Genomic DNA, 20,560 nt, shown 5'->3' with positions numbered 1-20,560 from the left:
GAGGCCATGCTGGCTAGAGAAGAACTCTATTCACCCAGCTTACAGGGCAGACACACAGGGCTGGCTTTGAAACCAGATCAGCATCTTGATGGAGTGACGGGAGGTCATTCTCTGAAATGTTTGGTAGTCAGCCTGGGCACAGCACTCTCAGTGCCTTTTAAGGAGGAGGGACAGGAGATCAATCTTCTGCAAGCCACCCGTGATGCATTATAAACCCACGTGCACACCGCAGTTGAGGACAGTCCAAGCCAGAGAATTGAGACATCAACCTCACGCTGCTGCTCGTCGGAGCTCAGCTTTATTGTTTCAACAACACAAAAGGCTGCCATCTCTCTTTAAATAACAAACTATACAGATCACAAGGAGCAGTAAAATACAGATGGTTTCCATGGGAACACACATATGAATTCAATAAATAATATAAAATGCTTTTTGTGCTAAAATAGAACTCTTGTCTCATAGTTACAGGTCCATCCATCTCTGTTACCCAGAAAAAGCCAGGACTGCTATTACCTAGAACATAGAAAAATATAATTTAATAACAGAACTAAAAAAAAAAAGGCCAGTGTTGAGTTTATAAACCACATGCAATACGTACCACCAAGGGCAGGTAAACAACCAAGGAAACAAACAAACGGACAAATCACAGTTGACGATTGGAATGATCGCTCCACCCCCACCCCACCTTCAAAGACATTTTATCTCTAGGGCCAAACGAAAAGGGAAGAAGGCTAGGTACTTGTTTCAGAAAGGACCCCCCCGCTGGGGAGGTCCTCTATGCCACTGGTTTGGACTAATTATGAGAAGGTCTTTGTTCTTCCTGAAAGCCCACACTTTGAACCCACTTTCCGCCACGTCTCAGGACACACCACCTCCCCGCTGCTGGCAGAGTGCTCACACTTGTTTGGGGTCAGAAAGCAACAACTCTGATTCTGTTAGTTACTTAGTTCTAAGGCTGTCCTGGGACTTGCCAGCTTCCTGTCTCGGTGTCCTGAATACTAAGGCTGTGGGATATGAGATGCTGGGCTCAGTTCTCTCTTATTTAAGTAAACAAAAGTGAATCAACAAGGAAAACCTTAAGGGCCATCACAACTGAGGAGAGGAGGCTTACAGCTCAGCTTTCTTCATTCCAGAGCAACAAACAAGCAGATGAGAATGAGGCCTGAATAAAGTAAAACAATCCTGTTAACACAAACGTGAGCAACTTTCAGGTCAACCTCACTCGGGAAAGGAAATTTTGTTTTTTGTTTTTGTTTTTTTTTTTTTTGAAAATTTGTCAAAGTTCAAAGTGGAAATGGAGTTAAACACGCAGAAAGGCCCTGGCGCCATCCTGGGACACCGCCCCCAACCCCGGCAGCACATTCAGTAGCAGTGACCCAGGCACTGTCTCCTTCTGCCCGGGCTACACAGTGTAAGGTGACAGACTCGGCGTCCAGGGATATACCACTGATGAGGGACCTTCCTGGGAATGTCCAGGGAAGAACGCATGACGCCTAGATGAGGGGAGCCACTCGGCCTCGGGAACTCATGGCTTGGGAATTCCCAGGGGTCTCCCTCTAGTGTCCATCACTCCTTGTTGCATTTTCATGCCCGAGAGTCTGGTTTCCATCAGCTGACCAAGCAAACCTTCTCCGCCTGCCCTGATCCCACCACAGACTCCACTGGCCTCTCAGGAATATGAAACAGACTAGCTCTTGTCCTGGGGAGCTCTGACCCTTTTGCCACGCTGCCCACTGGTGAACAGTCATGGCTAGTGGGGCCCCAGAATAGCTGCTTCGAATAGCAACATGGCTAAGGTCAAGGGGCTACTCAGGCTAAGTCTTATTAGGTGGCTAACAGTTGGCTGTCCACCCTCCACCCCCGCTGGAGAACCATAAACATGTGAGGCAAGAGTGTGGTCCCAAAGCTACTGCCCAAGCCCTTGGTGTTCTGAGGGCAAGGCCATGCTATGTAGCCCAGGCTAGCCTCAAACTCATAAGCCTCCTGCCTCTGTCAATCAAGGCTGGGCTCATGATGGTGGTGCATCAAGTCTGTCCAATGCTGTCTTTCTTGAAAGACCTATCATCTCTCCCCAGTAAGCCACCATCCACACTGCACTTGCTGCTGGTTTTTCAGTTTGTAATATCAATCAATGGAGCCATCAGTGTGCAGGCCCCTGTGTCAACAGTGAGACAGGTTCCCCTGTCAACCATGACAGTGAGACAATTTCTACAGGCTTTGCCGAAGTATCACACTTAACCATGTCCTGGAGGCACGAGCATGGAGCCCAGGAGCAAGAGGGTACTTTAGGTTAAAAAAAAATAAACAAATAAACAGGGGTTTGCCAAAGGCTTCAATTTAGCGTGAGTCACATGGCTGCTTTAAAGCGATCTAACAGTCTGTTTATGAAACCGAGGCTGCTTAGAACAGAATTGTATTAAAACAGCATCACCTGGAATGTCTTCGACCGTGTTAAGTACTCTTCCCCAGAAACTGGAATCAGGAGAACACACGGGCTCGTTCTGTTAATGTACGGAAGCCTCTGGCATCTGGGGATCCACCAACGTGACAGAAAGTCTCAAACAGCCAAGCTTTGTAAACTCAGCAGCTTTCCCTCCACCCTGTGGGCTCAGGCTACCCCGTCACCGTGTGCTTGGGTGGAAAGACGGCCTCTGAGGATCCATCACCCGCCATGGGAATCTTGAGGACCTACTGCAAGGGCCATCTGCCCTCCCTCAGCTGTGTCCTCATGAGGGAAATGGGGTTGAGGGGATAAACTGGTTTACCTGGAGTAAGTCTGAGGCAGGGGGCTCTGGGGAGAGCCTCTCCACACACACAATTCCTTTCTAAAACGGAAAGGAGTCTTCAAACGGACTCAGCCAAGGCGGTAACACACTATGTCTGTGAGAGTGTGGCCCAACACCGTGCAGGCACAGGAACCCATAATCCTCTGCCGCCTCAAAAAACCCTTTGGTACAGCTATAACCCCAACACAAAATTTAGTCTGGCTAGCCCAACACTGGCTGGGGTCGAGCCACTACGATTGCTAGAGGGTACTGTATACCCCCTGAAAAGGCCAGAGATGCAGCTCCCACCCCTGCAGGTCTGCTTGAGCTTGTGTGAGCTGCCCACCCCAGCCACACCCACCCAGTAACACCAATACTTAACTACGTGTGCAATAGAATCTGAATACCATTCTCTTTAAGCAAGCAGGGTGCCTGTGCTAGGTTGCAGCCACATTCCCACACTAGAGGCAGTGAACAGTGGTACATGGGTGTTGACTCGAACCCTGAATGGGCAACGAGTTGGGCACTGAGCCCCACAACTCCCCCACACACCTGCATAATAACAGGTAAATTATCTTCCAAACTCTCAAAAGATCATTGCAATGTTAAAAATAAATAAATAAACGCCTTATTTTCCCAGCATAGAAACACAAGGGTACACACTGGGAACTGTCAGAAAGACCTAGGACAGAATGCAAAGAGCTTCAATGTAGGGTTCTTACGTGCTCAGCAGTTCATCTAGAAACACAGCCCCCAGGAGCTGGACAAGTCCGCGGAGCCCTTCAAGGACTTCTGTTTCAGTGCGGTGACACAAGAACCCAGGATTTATTCGGGGCAGCGGTGGAGGAAGGAACTTTCAGGGGAAGGGTGCTGGGCAAACTGCCGCCCCCGTGAGAATAACCCAGTGCACAGTGCATCAATGACAGAAGGATGTGGGGCATGCCAGGGCGCACGGGAGACCGCCGGACACTGCCACCCATCAGTGTGAGTTCATTATAAATTATATTCCTCTGCCTTAGGCATGTCCTCGGATATGCTTCCCAGGCCTGGCAGAGGGAGCACGACTCTGTCATAGACCTGCCCCTCATGGAGACCCCAAGCGCGTGCATGCACTGCCTGGTAGGTTACCTACATCCTGCTTGACCTGAAGTCCTGGGGCATCTCCTCTGGTCGTGTTGACCAGGTGACCATGATGGATGCCACAGCAATCCTCAACGGGACATTCCTACCTCTGCTCTCTGACTGGCATCCTTAGAGCAGAGCCACTAGAAGCAGCCAGTGTATGTGGTACAGTGCTACCTCATCACCTCTGGGACAAACAGGAGTTATCCCTGACCTACAGAGACCCTAGGCTACTGTGCCTCCTCCAGGATTTGGAGCCACACACCCCCAAACTCCAGGCAGGCACTCAGATACATCAGTGCCTAGGACAGGCTACTACAGCCCCAGACACTGTGGTCCCAGACAGGCTTGACGCCAGACACAAACGCTTGAGTGATAAAGGTCATTTCCTGTTCTGAGGCCATGGGTACCAAAGTAAGTGGGTATGCAGAAAAATGCCTTCTGCTTCTTCAGTAATTTCTATTGTGGACAGGCCAGCCCAGAGGTTGTCCCAACTCCTGCAAGGCCACCTTGGTGTCGTGGGCATCCCCAGCCTGGAGCAGCCCGGTGCTCAGAACCGTTGTGTCTCAGCTCCACACGGCTCCCCGTGGCTCCATTCCACTCCTGGACTGAAGAGCCGGGGCCCCTCCTGCGGGCCTTGCTGCTCTGTGGTTTAGAGGCCGCTGCTGTTTCTGTGGCACAGTGGTGGTTTGGAGAGCTCCAGGATGGTGGTTCGGGGTTTGTTGAGGAACTTGGGGGCACGGCGCAGCAGCCTCTGGGCTTCATTGAAGGTACACGTCAGCTCCTTTAGCCACTGTGCAAACTCGGGGTCACTCTGCACAGAGAAACATGCAGGAATTGGGACCTGTCTACCCATCTGCCAACAGTATCTACAAAAGTGTTTGGAGCCTGAAAGAGGACACATCCTGCCTGTCAGCCCTGAAGCTTTGCTTCTAGCTTCAGGTCCCCTGCAGCGTGGTGAGAAACTCAGAGAGTCAGATCTGGGCTCTCCCAGTGCATCTCTTGTATCCTATCTACTGCTTTAATCTAGTTGGGGATTTTCTCTGGGTCCTAAAACTGCAGCCTATAGAATAATGAACAGGGGGAGAGGGTCCTGATACGGTAAGACACCCTCTCACATGTCTAAGGTAGTTCTGAAGTTCCTGTGTCCACCTGTAATTCCAATACTGGGAAAGCCAAGTCACAAGAGTCCCGGGTTCCCCACCAGCCTGGACTACGTAGCAAGACCCTGTCTCAACAACAAGCTAACGGGTGTCCTTGTTCTACCAGTTCCTCTCCCTTCACCCTGTGAAAACACATGTGTGCACACACCTTAGTACACCAAAGAAAAGTATAAAATGATGAAACTTGAGCTACCGTACAACTCAGAGAAAAACAAAGACAGTCCCCCTGGAAAAGCCCTTTTGGAATCTCAGAGATCAGAGAGGTAAGTTAGCTGGGAGAGCAGACTCCAGCTCTGCCTGCCCCAGGCAGTTCCCAGACTCAACTATCCTCTCCGCTAACACAAATTTACCTGTGATAGTTGGCCGGACTTAATTTACCTAAACCTTACAGCTAAGTCTGTGAGAGAGGCAAGGAGGAGCTTGGGGACCTGGCAAGAGTCCTGGGAACCCACCCATCTCTGTCTGTTGTTATTCCAGAGAATGCCAATAAAAAACTCACCTCGCATTGCAAGACAAACTGTTTCCCTCCTTTTATTCGGAATAAAATGCACTTTCTGTCTTTAATCTGGGTCTCCTCCACCGACAAGATCTGTTCCATGGTCAGTAAATTTTGCTAAATACAAATGGGAAAAGTGAATAATTAATCACTTTGCTACTTTGTGATCTCTTATGGCAAATTAAAGGGTGAATTTTCAAAAGCCAATGACATTTTTTTTTCTTTCTTGGCTGATATTCTAGAAATGAGGAGAAGGGCTACAAAGGACACAAAAAACTTCAAAGTAACCAAGGAAGCACTGCTTCTGTGAGGGCCCATCGCCCAGGGTTCTGGATTACAGTGTTGGTTGTGGGAAGCCATGAAAGTACAGGGCCACATGGCAGGGACATCTGGCGCTGTCTAGCCATCAGCAGGAAATCAGTGACCGGTGGTGGGTGACAGCTAAGGCGTGGATGGGCTAAGACACTAGATCCACATCTGAAAGACCTAAATACAGGAGGCGATCCTGCAGGATCCTCACAGCAGATCTAGTGTGAAGGCTCAGCAGGCCGCACTGTGGTTCCATGGGGGTGGTGTTTGTTTGTTTATATTTTAATACATTCTAAGGAATGTGGAGTGGAAAACCTGAGAAACTCCCACGCTGTCTGTCCCTCTGTTCATTCTTACAGATCTACCTCCGGACTGCCTAGCTTCACACAGAATACTGAATGTCCAAAGAAAATAAAAGTAATAATAAAAGATACATTGTTGCAACTGCGACAGTTTGCTTTGGCCTTGCACAGCGAGGCTTGAGAGGCTTGCCTGCCCAGGCTCTGGGAAGATACTTCACTACCTGCCAGCACAGAGCTGCATCTAGGTGCACTCATAGGACACCCGATTTCAGGCTCAAATCTAAGAGGTTTTAATTGTAAAAGGGCCTGTGACACAACCGGGAAGTGACCACGGGCTACTGCCACTGTTCATAAGGAGCAGTTCACAAAAACCATGACTCCAAGTCAAGACAGCAGAGCTGAGCCTCCCGCTCGGGTCCTCTGACGCTGAGAGGCTGCTGATCCTCATTCCAGACTCCTAATTCCAACCATGTCCTGACCCCAGGGACCACGGCCACACTCACAGTGATGAACCCTGCCCCGCCTCACAGCAGACCACACACCATCCACCCAGGTGGGTTCCTTTCTGGGTATCTCACACGGAGAGTGTTTAATGAAGCAGCCTGCCTTGTCCCTTTGCTACCATTAGCTTGAGAAAGGGTCTGAGGGATTGAGATTCCCAGCAGAGGGCAGACAGCCTGGGTCAGCGTCCTTGCCACCCTAAACAGGTCCCATGGGTGACATTTCATCTGATCTGACTTGGGGAGAGACCAAGACATACCGGGGTCAACAGCCCTCTCCACCCACAGCAGGCTGGCTGTGCCCTTGGCTGCCCTGGATGCCTTTTGGTAAATTGGGGTTGGACCCTGCAAGCTGCTAACCACTGAGTTTGTTTATGGCGCGCCTGGCCTCGGGTTAGCGTGCCCTAATTATGGGAGCTGTGAGGCTTTCTGTGTCTCCCACTTCTCAGTGAGGAAACTGAGGCCCAGAGAGGCACCTTGGAGTGTCCTGAGTCCTGCGAGCCATGAGTTGGAATTGCCCTCTCTGCTCTTCTCCTATCCCACCTTCTGTTCTTCAGCCTCCATGACTCCGTAAGGCTGCTGCACTCGGGACTCTGTCTTTCAAAGGACACCTGTGTCTTTATTCCAGGAAGAAACTTGACATGGACACAAAAAGTTAGACCATAGCAACCCTTGCTTCTGAGACACAAGAGATACAGGCAGGAGGCAGTGTGAGGGAGCCCCAGAGCCCCAGCGTCCCAGAGCTGTGCAGGTGCCATGCCTAAAACTCACCCGAGATTCGCCCTCTCCTCTCCACTCCAGTCTGTTGGGGAACAGGTAGAAGTAGCGCCTCTGCCATTGCGTGAGAAAGGGGTTGCCCAGCTTCAGCATGAACCCATGCATGATGCAGTCCTTCCCCAGGGCATAATCTGAGGGTGGAGACACAGGGTCACTCAGGTCCTGAGCTAACACCACTAATGACACGCTTTGGGGCTGGAGAGGGGGCAAACGTTTCTACAAAAGCAATTCTTTTTTTTTTTAAACATCATGATCTCAGTTTTTGAAAACACGGGACTGGGATGTAGAAGCTCAGAAGGTTCCAGGCTCTGAGTTCAAACCTTGATTCTTGGCATTTGAACCTGCAGTACGTACTGGCAACTCAGACCAGACAAATTTTGTTCCCAAACTACTAAATAAGAGACTGTTTAATCATGAATTCTCTCCAAAGTCCCGTTACCACTGGAGGGAACTGTCCCTTAATCCACTTCTGTCCTATAAATTCTTCTGAAGCTAGGCCTTTCCCCTCAAAGGTTAAAGTGGCAGTCACTGCAGGCTCATCCTCAGCTCACCGCCCTCAAAGACAGCGGAGTTAAACAGCTCAGACTCACACTGACTGAGTCTTTAAAGTGGGGGCATTTCACAATGTGGTAAAAATCACTCATCCATCAGTCTACCCACGATGCCATAGGCATGGATCTGTGTTTGGTGGGCCCACGGAGGAACAACCATAAAGATGAGACAAAAATCTGCCTGCCCTTGGGAATGTACAATCTGGAGACAGTCAGGCAACCCTTGAAAGGATGAAACCCACATGTTCCTTTAGATGGAGAAAAAGTAAAAGACAGCAGAGGAAGGCGGGTGGGGGGGGGCCCACAGAGCTGCCCTTCTGACACGAGGTTGCATTTCTGGGTAGAGTTAAAACACATTTGGTTCTGCCTTTGTCCTGGACACAGGTGCCGGGACTGTACTTTCCTGTCACCGAGACATCTGGAATCTCACTGGGTCTGTTCCTGACTCTGTAATGCCCTATCTTCAAGGACTAAATTCTCAAGGCTGCCCCCCTCCCCGAGTCCCAGGAGCAGGGAGACCCCAGAACGCAGATAGCAATGCCTCCCTCAGTGTTCATTCCCATCTGCCTGGAGACTGGATGCTTCAAGAAAATGGACTCAGCCCTTTGAATCCACGTGAAACCCAAGCCCGGCACGCTGTTTCCTATGCTGGGAAGCACTTGATGACAGTGAGCCCCATAGCCTTTTACCTTCCTCCTGACCAAGCTGCTTATTTTTAGCTCTCTTCCTGGCCTCGATTTTATCCGTATCGGCGTTGACGGCATCGTAGATGGTCTCCACCACTTCCTGCTGCCAGCGCTCAGAGATCACCAGTGGGAAGTTCTTATAGAGGTCCTGATCGCAGTCCAAGAGCTGGGTGTGTAAGGATAGGGGAACACACGCTCTAGTGCCTCCCATGGCCACACCAGGGAAGGCTTCTCCATGGCCCCAGGCCAGGCAGCTTGGGCCTGGTCTTCAATAACACTAGGGTAAATTTTGTCAATGAAAATGAACTTACGTTGACTTTTAAAGTTTGTTTGTATGCATGTGTATGTGGTGTATGTGGTCCTGTGTATGTACATGTGTATGAAGGTGCATGTGTCTGTGTGAGTAGTGTCTTTCTCTAATACAGCATATTTATGTATTTATACGTGGGGGACAGTCTCTCTTACTGAACCTGGAGCTTACGGACTAACGACATCAGGCTTCCTCTTGTCTCTGCTCCCCTTCACTTCTCATTGCTGGGTTATGAGTGTGCATCAGTGTGCCTAATTTTACTCCCATGCTAGGGCTCTGAACTCAGGCGCTCATGTGCAGCAAACACTTGACTGTGTGCTCCTCCAGCCCCACACACTGTGTTTTATTTAGAAACAGTAAGAGACTCTCGGCAGCCAAGTAGACTTTCAGCTGTGGGTGCCGTATTTATAAAAAAAAAAATGGGGACAAGGGTCTGCATAGTATTCAAAATCCAATAAGGGAGAAAAGCTGGGCTGGCTGACCAACTTCCCTCACATGGTATGGAAAAGCGGGAAAGCGGGAAAGCGGGCTGCAGGCCGGGTCAGCAGCCATCGCAGGACCTCCCAACACCAGCACCGTGCACAGACGAATGTTTAAACACAAGTGGCTGGAGAGCAGGCTCCCAGCCCGGGAGCCACAGTGACGGGTGTGTGCACTTCTTGGCATCACTGTCTTTGTCTTAAACACCTTTGTTTTGCCCTCTAAGGCAGGCTGCCCTGGCGGTCCAGGAGATGGTGGCTTTACTACAGCTCCTGTAACACCCCATGGTCTCCCGGCGGCCTCCACTCCAGGAGCCCGCGGCTCGGCCAGCTGCCCCTGCTCACAGCTGCCTCTCCTCCAGGCCTCATCTCCCTCCAGGCTCTACTAGGCTCTACCTTCACTCTGTCCCCAGCACTCCTGTTCTGAGTGTCCCTGTGACAGCCCCTGCCAGACTCAGTCACAGAGCCTGCCATTCACTCTCCAGGTAGCAGGTGTGGGTTTGGCATGCAGAACCATCACTGTGGCTGGAGGGGGCTTTCAGGTGGGAAACTGAGTAACTGGCCCTGCCGGGATAAACTCCGGCAGCAGAGAAGAGCAGGGGCTAGGCTAAGCCACCAGAGTCAGGGCAGATGACAGGCTGGCAGGCTGGTGACTCGCTGACTTAGCATTTTACAGATGGTGATCTTCCTCATGACTCACTCTCCCTGTGAGTATGTCTTGTCACCATTTGGAAAAACAGAGTCATGCACCAAAGTCTGAAAAATGCAGAGGACCCTTAATTGGCATGTGCAAAGAGATTCCTGCTGTGTGCGTGTTCCCTCCTGACACAGGCAGATCCTAGACCAGTGTTCTCAACCTTCCTAAAGCTGACACCCAAACATAAAATTATTTTGTTTGCTACTTCATAACAATATATTGCTACTCTTATGGATTGTAATGTAAATATCTGATATGCAGATGGTCTTAAGGGGCCCAAGGGTCTCTTGACTCCCAAAGGGATCACAAACCACAGGTTGATAACCACAGCCCTGGACTTAGAAGCACGAAGATCATGGATTCTTCTGCTGTGAGTGGATTGTGCTTGAACCCGTTGTTATTCCTGCCTCAGATACAAGGTGGAGTCTAACCGCAAATGCCACACATAACAATGCAAGCGAGCACTCTGTCGTTCATCAACGTGAAATGATCGGGAAAAGAAAGCTGTGGCTGCTGCTGCTGAATGTAGGTGCTAATTCTGAGACTATAGCTAAGTGCAATAGATTCTCCTCTCTTCAAGCTAGAAGGGTGGGGTGGCCTGTTACCCCAGCAGCGGGGAAGCTGAGGAGGACCTTTGGCTCAAGCCCGCTGGGCTGCAGAGTGAGTGCAGGGTTGGGGGTGTAGCTTGGTGGTATAGTATTCGTCTAGCATGTACAAGGGCTCCAGTCGATCCCCAGTCCACTCCATACACAGTGAATATAGCCGAAATCCCATACCTGGAAGTGTGCATACCTTAATGCCTTTGGTGTCCTCCTCATCAAATGAGCCAATATCAAAGGCGTCAGCAGCGTTGACTTCTCCCCGAGGAGGGATTAGGGGTGGTGGGTACTAGAAGATCCAACAAGTAGGTAGGGCTCAGTTATCAGCTGCCCTGTATGCCCCCCAGCCCAAGATAACAGTCTATAAAAAGAACACAGCCTGGTTTTCAGGAAGCACACGTCCAGAGAGGACAGACCATCCTGAGCCGTCACACTGCAAACCCTCATCAGTGCTGGCTGCCCAGGTGACCTGAGCATGGCAGGGTGGGCGGGCATTCCCTCCTCCCCATAGGAACTGCCATCACTCTGCAGCTGGGCTTCACACAGAAACACACTTAAAAATTCAACTGGGGTGTTTCTGTACCAAAGAGAAGCACAACAAAGCTTAAAATAAGGGGAGGGGATAGGGTACGGCTGCACGGAAAAGGACAGGCTTAGTGGAGAGGCCTGGTTTCGGCTCTAGCACAAAACCAAAGTTAAAAGAAAAATAAAAACCAGGAAAGGATGGTATAGGGCTAGGAAAATGTCTACGTTCCTTGCATATTGAAGTCTGACTCTATACATATCCCAATTAGGCAGACAACTGCTGTCCTGGGCCTTCTATTCATGTGTTGAGATGATATCTCCAAAATTCTTATATGGCTGCCCCTCAGCACCTGCAGAGGACCTTTCCAGGGCATCACCTGGCTACAAGTCCACTGAAGAGCAGGTCCCTCGCATACAACAGCAAGGGTTTGCACAGAACTTGTATATATCGTGTATATCCTCCATAGACTTCAACCTTGAGGTGACAGCGTAAATGCTCGCAGATAGTGGTCAGTCTGTGTCATTTGACACCAGGAGTCCGCATGTGCTGAGCACACCAGTGGTTTTATGGGTTTTTTTTGTGTTTTTTTTTTTTTTTCCTGAATATTTTCCATTCAAGGTTGGTTGAACCACAGATGCAAAATCAGGCACATCTGGCCCGCGTGCGAAAAATAAGTAAAAGGAGCCTCCCCAGTAGGAGTCCCCTACACGGCAATGCATCCAGGCAGAATGTATAGACATAGCAGGCCGGGGAGAGGACCCTGGAGCAGCAGAGTTAGGAAGCCAACAGCAGAGAGACAGACAGAGAGCTCAGAGGGCCCAGAGGGATACCTTGCGTAAGTACACATGCTGCCAGTCGATGCCCTTGAAGAAAATGTGCTCCTTCACCTCCTGTGCCCTGGGGAAGAGGAGAGAGAGTCCTGCAGAGGTCAGATGGGAAATGTGACCAGTACTGCGCTACCTCCCAGAGAGTGTGTCTCTCCCACAGAGAACGGTCCTGTTCATTAAGAAACCAATTGCAGGCTGGAAAACAGCCCAGGAGGGAAAGTGTTTGCCATGTAGCCACAAGAACCTGAGTTTGGATCCCTGGCTCCCGTGTAAATGCTGGACTGACATGGTAGCAAGAGACAGAGACGGGGGATGCCCTGGCACGTGGCTAGCTAGACTAGGCCAACCAGAAAACTTTGGGGAGGGACCTGCTCCAGTATACAAGGTAGAGAGCAATCAAGGGAGACACTCATCAATCTCGGGCTCACATACACACATGCAGACATGTGCACAAGCATGACAACACATGTGCACACGCAGATTCGCGTGCACACACGTGTAGAAAAAAAAAAGCAAGAAGTTACTTTCTGAGAACACAGAAAATGCTGCAGCAACTGGAGGCATCAACACTGAACCTGGGAAGACATACCCTTTGTCCAGATGCATCCTGTAGCTTAAGACAGCCTGGCAGTTCCCACAGACACACATATGTACATCCGTGTTGTGTGGGTGCACATGACAACACAAAACTGAAGAAGAGGTGATGCTGGAGAGCCGAGTGTTAAAGTATCTCCAGCAAATGCCAATCAGCCATGATGGACAGAAGGACAGGAAAGGGGCAGGACTGCGAAGCCTCCAGCATTCACTTAGATGGCAAACTCCAATGGCACAATGTGAACCTTCACCCCCTTTCAGCTGAATAAACAAACTCCTTGAAGGCCAGGATCAAGGCTGAGGACACACAGCAGCATCCAAATGTTCAGGCCCATCTCCCCACAGCAGCAATGGTTCCTGTGGGCTGATCCTTTCTATGAATACCCAAGACCCCAGATCCAGAACTTGCAGCCCCTCGGAGCTATTCTTCACCTGCCCCCTCCTCCATCCTTGGTGACTCCAGTCTCTCTGCTCTGCTGAGTCACTGCAGTGGGGTCCCACCTCCAAGCCCTCCCTCCCTCTGCAAGGCGAGTCACGGGTTTGACTGAATGGCTCAGACCCATGACCCGCCTCTCTTCAAAGGATGCTGCTCAGTATCCCATCTCTAGCACACTGCTGCATCTGCTGCCCTCATGGTTCCTCCTCAACCCAAATCGCTTAATAAGTACTCAGAAATGGATGGAGGGCCCCAGACAAAGCAGATACCATGTCCTCAGGAGCGACATTCCAGGGGCCTTGTCCTGTCTTCACCTGCACCTGCTGCTGTCTTACACACAGCAGACTGAACACGTGACAGAAGGAACTAGAGAGGAGGCTGGCGTCCAATCTGGCTCCTTCGTTTCCCTGCTGTCACAGGAACTGCTTGGTGGAGCACACAGACACATCAAGGGGCTGTCCAAAGGTAGCTGGGGATGGACAGGATGGTGTGCAGCACAGGTGGGTGACGGGACAGCTGCTCTGGGGATGGAGCACGTGCTGACCTCCAGACTCTGTGTGTGTGCGCGTGTGCATGTGTGTGTGTGTGCTGGAACTCTGTGGAATCACTGACACACGCAGACACACATGCGCACTCAACCCACACAACAAGCATTGTTCCCATTCCTGAATCCTCAAGTCTCCACAACTAGATGTGAATTCTAACAGGAAGCTTTGAAGGCCCTGGAAGGTTTGACATTTGAAAAACCAAACTTGCCAAAGAGCTTCTTAAAAAACAAAATCAATAGAAAGGTTGGGGATATAAATGATCAGAGAGTAAAACAAGGAATCAAAGGAGAGAGACAGATAACACACAAGGTCAGGGCATCATTCTGCCAATGCTCATAGGAATGCTAAGAGAACGCACAGGCTGGGGAGATGGCACACTTCTCTACAGCTGAGGAACACCAGTCTTGGAGAAGCCCTGACAGCACAAAGTCAGAGCCTCAGACCTTTAGCACTTCTGCCCAGCTGCGACATCAGCCTGGTTGGGTGGGGGCAGTATTCACTCCTCAGCCCCTCTCTAAGGGGCTACTTGGGGACATAGTGAAGTTAAAGATGGGGCCCAGAAAGGAGGGACAGAGGCCACAGTCAGTTCTCACAGGACTTGGGAGGAAAAATGAAAATCCCTTATCTCTCCTCCTCCTCTCTGTTTCCTCTCTCCCTCCTCTCTCTTTTCCTCCCCCTCTCCTCTTGTCCCCCTTTGTTCCCCTCCCCTCCGGTCCCCATCTGTCCCCCTTCCCTTCACGATTTCCTTCACATCTCTCCCTGTCCCTCTCTCCTCCATGCCTGTCACCCTCTCCCCTCCCTCACCCTCCCCTCCTGTCCAATCTCTCTCCCTCCCTCCCCCATCTTCTCTCCTCTCCTGTCCCCTCCCCTTCCCTTCCCCTTCCCTACCTTATCTCCTCCCCTTAACTTCCCCTCCCTCCCCTTCCCTCCTCTCCCCCTTCCCCCATCTTCTCCCCTCCTGTCCCCCTCTCCCCTTCCCCTGCTCTCCCCCTTCCCTAATCTTCTCCCCTCCTGTCTTCCTCTCCCCCTTCCCCCTCCTCTCCCCTCCCCCTACCTCATCTTCTCCCCTCCTGTACCCCTTCCTCCCCATCCCTCCCCCATATTCTCCCTCCTCTCACAAGCTTCTGTTTGAACAGTTTTCCCAGATGCTAATACTATGTTGGGAGGCTGGAGTCTCTAACAAGAAAGTTTGAGCTCCAATAAAAGATTCACTTTGAAAAAAATCCTCCAGTTCCCCCATCTCTGCTTCCAGTTCAGCTAAGATACAAGCCTGGCCTACACCCTCATGGAGAACTGACCCTCTGTGCTTTGGCTTCCAGCCAGGACAGGCTGACCCCTCTGAAACTGTGAGCATTTCTGTCTAGAATTATAAGGGTAACAGCATGGATAACCGACACCCCGCCCATGTGATCCCACTCCAGTAGATGCTGAGGGCTTGTAGGGTCTGGATATAAAAGACCACCGGTTTCCTTGGGGTGGAGACTCTGAAAGATAGCCTACCCGCCTCCACAGCAGCCCAGCCGCTGGCTCACGTCCCGCTGGAGCAAACCCTCCAGAAGGGACCTCAGTTCAGGGGAGAAGGCATCCGGAAGCTGCACGTTCTGGGGAGAGAAGAGATAGATTTCAAAGGCCCATCCTAAGACAGTGGCTTCACACCCAACCAGAGGTCAAGGCTGCTCCTTGGGTAAGAGATTATCTAAAACTGAATTCATGACAGGCCAGCATTAATCTAAAACGGTTACTGATTGGTTTTGGAATCCTTCGGCAGGCTGGCAGGGCTAGTCTCTGTTTACTTGATGGCCATGCTGGCTCCCCACCTGCCACAGCTTATTCTGTCTGCTGGGTTGCAGATCTCATCATTTGCCCGGGAGCTTCCACTCATCTGTTTCTCTCAAAACTTCCCTAGGAATGGTTTTATCGTCATGTATTTATTTCACATTTCATATTTTATTCTGTGGATTTTCCTCTCTTCAGCGGTCATCTCTGTGGGACAAATTCTTGATCCACAGGGCCATCTCCCCAGCCCTGCTGTACCTTATGCTTTTCCTAGCACATTTAGCCAGTAACAGTGAGACACAGAATACGAAACCACACTTAATCATCTCACCACTGTCAGGGTCATGCGGTCTATCTCGTGCTTGTCTTTGGTTTTATGCTGTCTGAAAGGGCTGTGGCTGTAGACATAAAAGAAAGTTCTATTAAAACATGGCATTGGCTAACTTAGTACAGGCACTGACTAATATTTGGGTAAAGTACAGAAGTTCAAAGATGATAAACATTCGCTATTTCCGAAAACAAAACCTAGCCACAGAAGAGACCATATCCTGAATGAGCCAGATAGGGCACACACTTGGTCCTCACTGCGGTGACATTACGACAGTAAGACAGGCTTCTCCAGCTAAAAGTCACCAGCAGGACACAGGCATCAGGCAGCACGTCAGGAAGGGTGAGGGCTGCAGTAGTTGTGGCAGACTTCTGCAATCCAGCTCCTAAAATAGCCCGATGCTCTGGGCTGCACCGAATTCCTGCAGTGAATGCGGATCAGCCTGGAAGCCAGGGTGCACAGCATGACACAGCCCAGTAACAAGGACAGCACCAGCGGGCCCAGTCTTGCTTTACCCAGGATGAGTCAGGAAAGCTGGAGTCTATGTGACCTGGCTGTTCCCACAAACCTTCAGCCTCCATGTTCACATCTAGACAAAAGACAGTGGCAGCAGACAGTAGGGGCTAATACTGTGGTCAGCTGTAAAGTGTCAGAGCCCAGCAGCGCTTGGTAAGCCACGAGGACTCCTCTTCGCTGTGTTGTTTATTATATATACTTCTTCTTATTATTTTTCAAGCTATTATTCTCATATAGAGTTACCCCAGGCCATTTTCAGCTGTGTATATAATGTTAACATCTTCTCTTTCTCTCCCCTTACTCCCCCTTCTCTCTCCCTGCTCCCCTTCTCTCCCCCTGCTCCCTCTTCTCTCTCTGCTCCTCTTTTTCTCCCTCTGCTTCCCCTTCTCTCTGTTCCCCCCCCCCACTTTAGCCACAGTTTTCAATACTCTCCTATAATCCACACATGTATTAAAATCCGGGACCACAAGTGACAACATGATGCTTGTGTCTCTGGAGCTGACTCGGTTTGCATTATATGATTAGCTCCAGTTACTACAAACGGCTTAACTTCATTTTCCTTGATGGCGGAACATAATTCTGCATTGTCTTCATCCGTGCCTTTGTTGGTGGATGCCTAGCTGCTTAGCCTCACCATTGTGAGCACTGCTGTGGTGAGCGTGGGTCAGCAAGTGTCTGTGATGTGTTCATGTGAAGTTTTATATAAACATCTGAAAGTGCTATATAGTACACACACACACACACACACACATGGGTGGAGGGGGGTCTATGTAGCCCAGGTGAGCCCTGAACTCACTATGTAGCCCAGGCTATCCTCAGACTCACTTCCATTCTCCCACCTTAGTTTCCAGTGTGCTGGGATTTCAAGTGTGAGCCATATTTTTTGTGTCCTGGAAAGTCTGTAGAAGCTAGCTTTCAAAGGACACTTTATCATTAAATACTATTATGAATATGCACATTAGAACCCCTGGACCAGTGATGTACTGGAAGCTGATGAAGGGCTACAGGCTAGGACCAGGTATCCTGACAGACAGGCATGTCTTTGCCATGACCAAGCCCATGTGCAAGGTATGTCAGACAAACTGTCACAAGATCCTCTGGGAAACATCTGAGGCCAACTCGGCCGACTGCAGCCATGCATGGTAGCTGTGACCAAGCAACTCTAAAGGAGTGAGTCCCAGTTCCATCTGTCCTAGGCTGCCATTCCTGCTGGAGGGAAGGTTTTAGTCTCCTTCCTTTAGACTCCTTCCTTCTCCCTCTGGACAAGAGAGGGAGCCCCAGCACTGTGGTGAATGACCACAGCTACGCCATCTTCTAAGAGCACTAATTGAACAAAAATTCAAACAAGAGAAACTGACACTAGCCAAGGATGTGTGATAATCTTTCAACAGATTTGACTGGAAATGTCCCTTTCACCTTGTTTCCAAGGAGAAGAAACATGCAGTTACTGCGCTCAAAGAGGAAACAGAAGTCAGGCATGGTGGTGCAACCAGCAAGGGAGGCAGAAGAGCAGAGGATCCAGGTTCAAAGCCATCCCCAGGTATGCAGGAATTCCAGGCAAGTATAGACTACACGAGACACCATCAGATAAATACATAAAATAATTAAAGCCCAAAGCACGGAAGACAGTGCTTGCGTGTTACTGGTGACAATGTCCTTTGAATCACCAACTGCCTCTTGGATAGCCCCTCTTGGACAAACCCGCAGAAGTACCAGTACGTTGGGGTCCAGGCAGAGGGATGCCAAGTCAGTGGTGGCATATCCATCTGCCATCCTACTGCCTCCACCCCACTATGTTTCTCAAGGTTTAAGGGGTTGGAGAGGACCTTGAACTTAAGGATGCCCATGCAGGTGAGTGCAAAGCCAGCAGGCTCCATTCATCCTTGACCTCTGACACAGTGTGAAGGACACTCCCAGAGTCCTGCTGAAATGTCCTAACTGTCCTGTGAGGCGGGGGCCTTTAAAAGGTGACATCAGGAGGGCTCTAACCCCAGGAAGGATTAAAGCTGTTGTGGAGGGGCCAGCCAGAAAGGTGAATCTGGCTTCCCTCTCCCGCTCGGCCACATCCTGTAATGACACTGTAGGAAATCCTTCAAGCTTCTCACTAAACTCCTGGCTTCCAGGACCATGAGCCCAAAATAATGCTGCTCATTAAAAAACACCTGGTTGGCGTGGTTCCGTTTCAGCCCCTCCACCAAGCACCCATCTGTCCCTAGGTCCACAGTCTCCATTTACAAGTTCAGTGAGTCCACGTCTGACACAGCAAGGCAACAGGGGAAGCGACTTTCCAGCTCTCCCACCCTGGGCCATCTCGTCAGGAACACTTGAGTATTCAGCCCCACACATACGAGCTGCCAAATGGAGTCTTGATTACTCTTTGTGAACCAAGTCTGGGACTTGGCTTTCTATTTTGGAAAATGTTAAAGAGAAACTTCAGATAGTAACATCTCCATTTTGAGCAGGACAAGTGGCACTCACGGAACATGTGATGGCAGCTGTGCCCTGGTGCAGGCTCTGTAAATAGATGTCCAGCTCCCGGCTGTCTTCAGCACAGAGTGCAGAGACAGGCTTCCCAGCTCCGGGCGACTTTTGACTACAGAGAGCCCACATCCCGAGTAAAAGCATGCACGGCTCTCTTAATTAAATAGTGTCAGGCTGTGCACATCCCCCCACACCTGCTTAGGAAACTGAGGAAGCCCACGCACTCCCACATCAGACACTTCAAATCCACAGGGTTGACACTGAGCCCAAACCAATGTGACATATGATTAAACACTCTCACAACTTAATTTTAGAATGCAAGGAAGATTGTATGCCATACCAAATACGCCTTTGGAATTGAGCCAGTAACTGAAATATCTATAAATGGTCCCCTTTCCCCCAGTGGCACTTAACCCTAACCCCAGACCTCCTCTCAGGCTCTATCCTGATGGAAGACATATGGTGGGGGGGGGGGGAATTCCCCCAGAGGAAGAGTTCTTGATTTCCATAATTCTGAAGGGAACAGGGAATCTCCTATGCACTAGGATACCCAAGTAGTACCCAAGCACCCTAAACTATGACAACTAAAACTGTCCCCAGGGAGTGCTGAGTGTTCCTGGAGGTTGCAGCTGAGTGTTGCTGGCTGTGCGGCTGAGGCTGCCCTTAGGATAGGATGGGAAGGGAAAAGGTCACCCCAGGAATGCAGCAGGTCCCCAGGCCCAAGCTCTGCTCACTCAGTGTCCTGCTCCACCCACTTTCACTTCCCAGGGCCAATGAAGAGCAGCATCAGGGGCCTCTAAACACGGACAGGTTCGCAAGGCGGCACCGAGCCTCCCGGACGCAGCTCCATGAGTGGCATCTTCTGTTATTTCCGGCCGGTGAAAGATGGCTTCCTGCCTAGTTCCCCTGCCTCTATGGCAAATCCCCTCATTTTTACTTTATGGGTCTGGTTGTCTGCCTGCACCTTGTGCCCGCAGTGCCAGCGGAGGCCAGAGAACAGGAGAGCCAGGGCCCCTGGAACTGGAGTTACAGATGGCTGCAAGCTGCTATGTGGGTGCTGGGAATCAAACTTGGGTCCTCTGAAAGAGCCGAGAGTGCCCTTCACCCCTGAGCCATCTCTCTAGTCTCGGGTCTTCCTTCTGCAGACGCGCCTTGGGGCCTCGCTCAGGACCGGTCCCTGTGACCGCTGGTCCTGCCTGAAGCACTGTTGACTACACCCTCCCAAGAGCAAACTGCTGCCCTTCCTCATCCAGGTGCACGGGATGTCCCTGCACTGTCTACGCTGACTCTACAGTACTGTTCTGCCCCTCACATCCCCTCCTGCTGCAACTCAGGCACGACTCTGTTCCTCTACACTACAGGCGGCTTCAAGAATCATTTTGCTGCAGGTTACAAGGCCTTGTCAGCCCGTTGTTAAAAATCCCCCAGTCCCTGACACCGGGAAACAGGGCCATGCTCCATGGCGCATACAGAGGCCCTCCCAGGTCACCATTGCCTCTGCTAACATACCCTACTTGAGACAGTAATTACCACTCAGTGGGCCCCAGTGGCAAGTTGCACCTGTCCCCACCACATCGTCTCCATCCTGAGAGCCCCATCTCCCACACAAGTCACCCCACTCAGCCACGCCAGAAGTGGGTCCTCTACTTCTGTGCTTCCCAGTTCCCAGTCCTCCGGGGAGCCTCCCCCTCTTTTGCCTTCCTTCTTCCTCCTCCGGCAGCCCTCCTCCCCTCCTCCTCTGCATCAGGCCCTCGTGTGCTTTAAGTACTCAA

General features: G+C 50.7%; 1 protein-coding gene across 2 annotated transcripts in view; it reads right to left on the bottom strand.

The window, feature by feature from the left end:
- Positions 1-270: 270 nt before the first annotated feature.
- Grk3 (G protein-coupled receptor kinase 3) overlaps positions 271-20,560 on the bottom strand; it is a 101,386-nt gene continuing 81,096 nt past the window's right edge. For both annotated transcript variants that reach the window (XM_038346277.1, XM_038346276.1), the window contains exons 14-21: positions 15,795-15,861; positions 15,188-15,288; positions 12,113-12,179; positions 10,950-11,045; positions 8,675-8,837; positions 7,429-7,565; positions 5,550-5,663; positions 271-4,701 (exon numbers count right to left, since the gene is read on the bottom strand). In XM_038346277.1, coding sequence (XP_038202205.1) covers positions 4,540-4,701; positions 5,550-5,663; positions 7,429-7,565; positions 8,675-8,837; positions 10,950-11,045; positions 12,113-12,179; positions 15,188-15,288; positions 15,795-15,861 — 907 coding nt within the window. In that variant the 3' untranslated portion in view covers positions 271-4,539. The remainder of the gene's footprint in view (positions 4,702-5,549; positions 5,664-7,428; positions 7,566-8,674; positions 8,838-10,949; positions 11,046-12,112; positions 12,180-15,187; positions 15,289-15,794; positions 15,862-20,560) is intronic.

Source organism: Arvicola amphibius, chromosome 10 (genome assembly GCF_903992535.2).
Source record: "Arvicola amphibius chromosome 10, mArvAmp1.2, whole genome shotgun sequence".
NCBI classification, from domain to species: domain Eukaryota; kingdom Metazoa; phylum Chordata; class Mammalia; order Rodentia; family Cricetidae; genus Arvicola; species Arvicola amphibius.
Note: the sequence above shows the minus strand (reverse complement) of the source record. Positions and strands in the feature narration are given on the sequence as shown.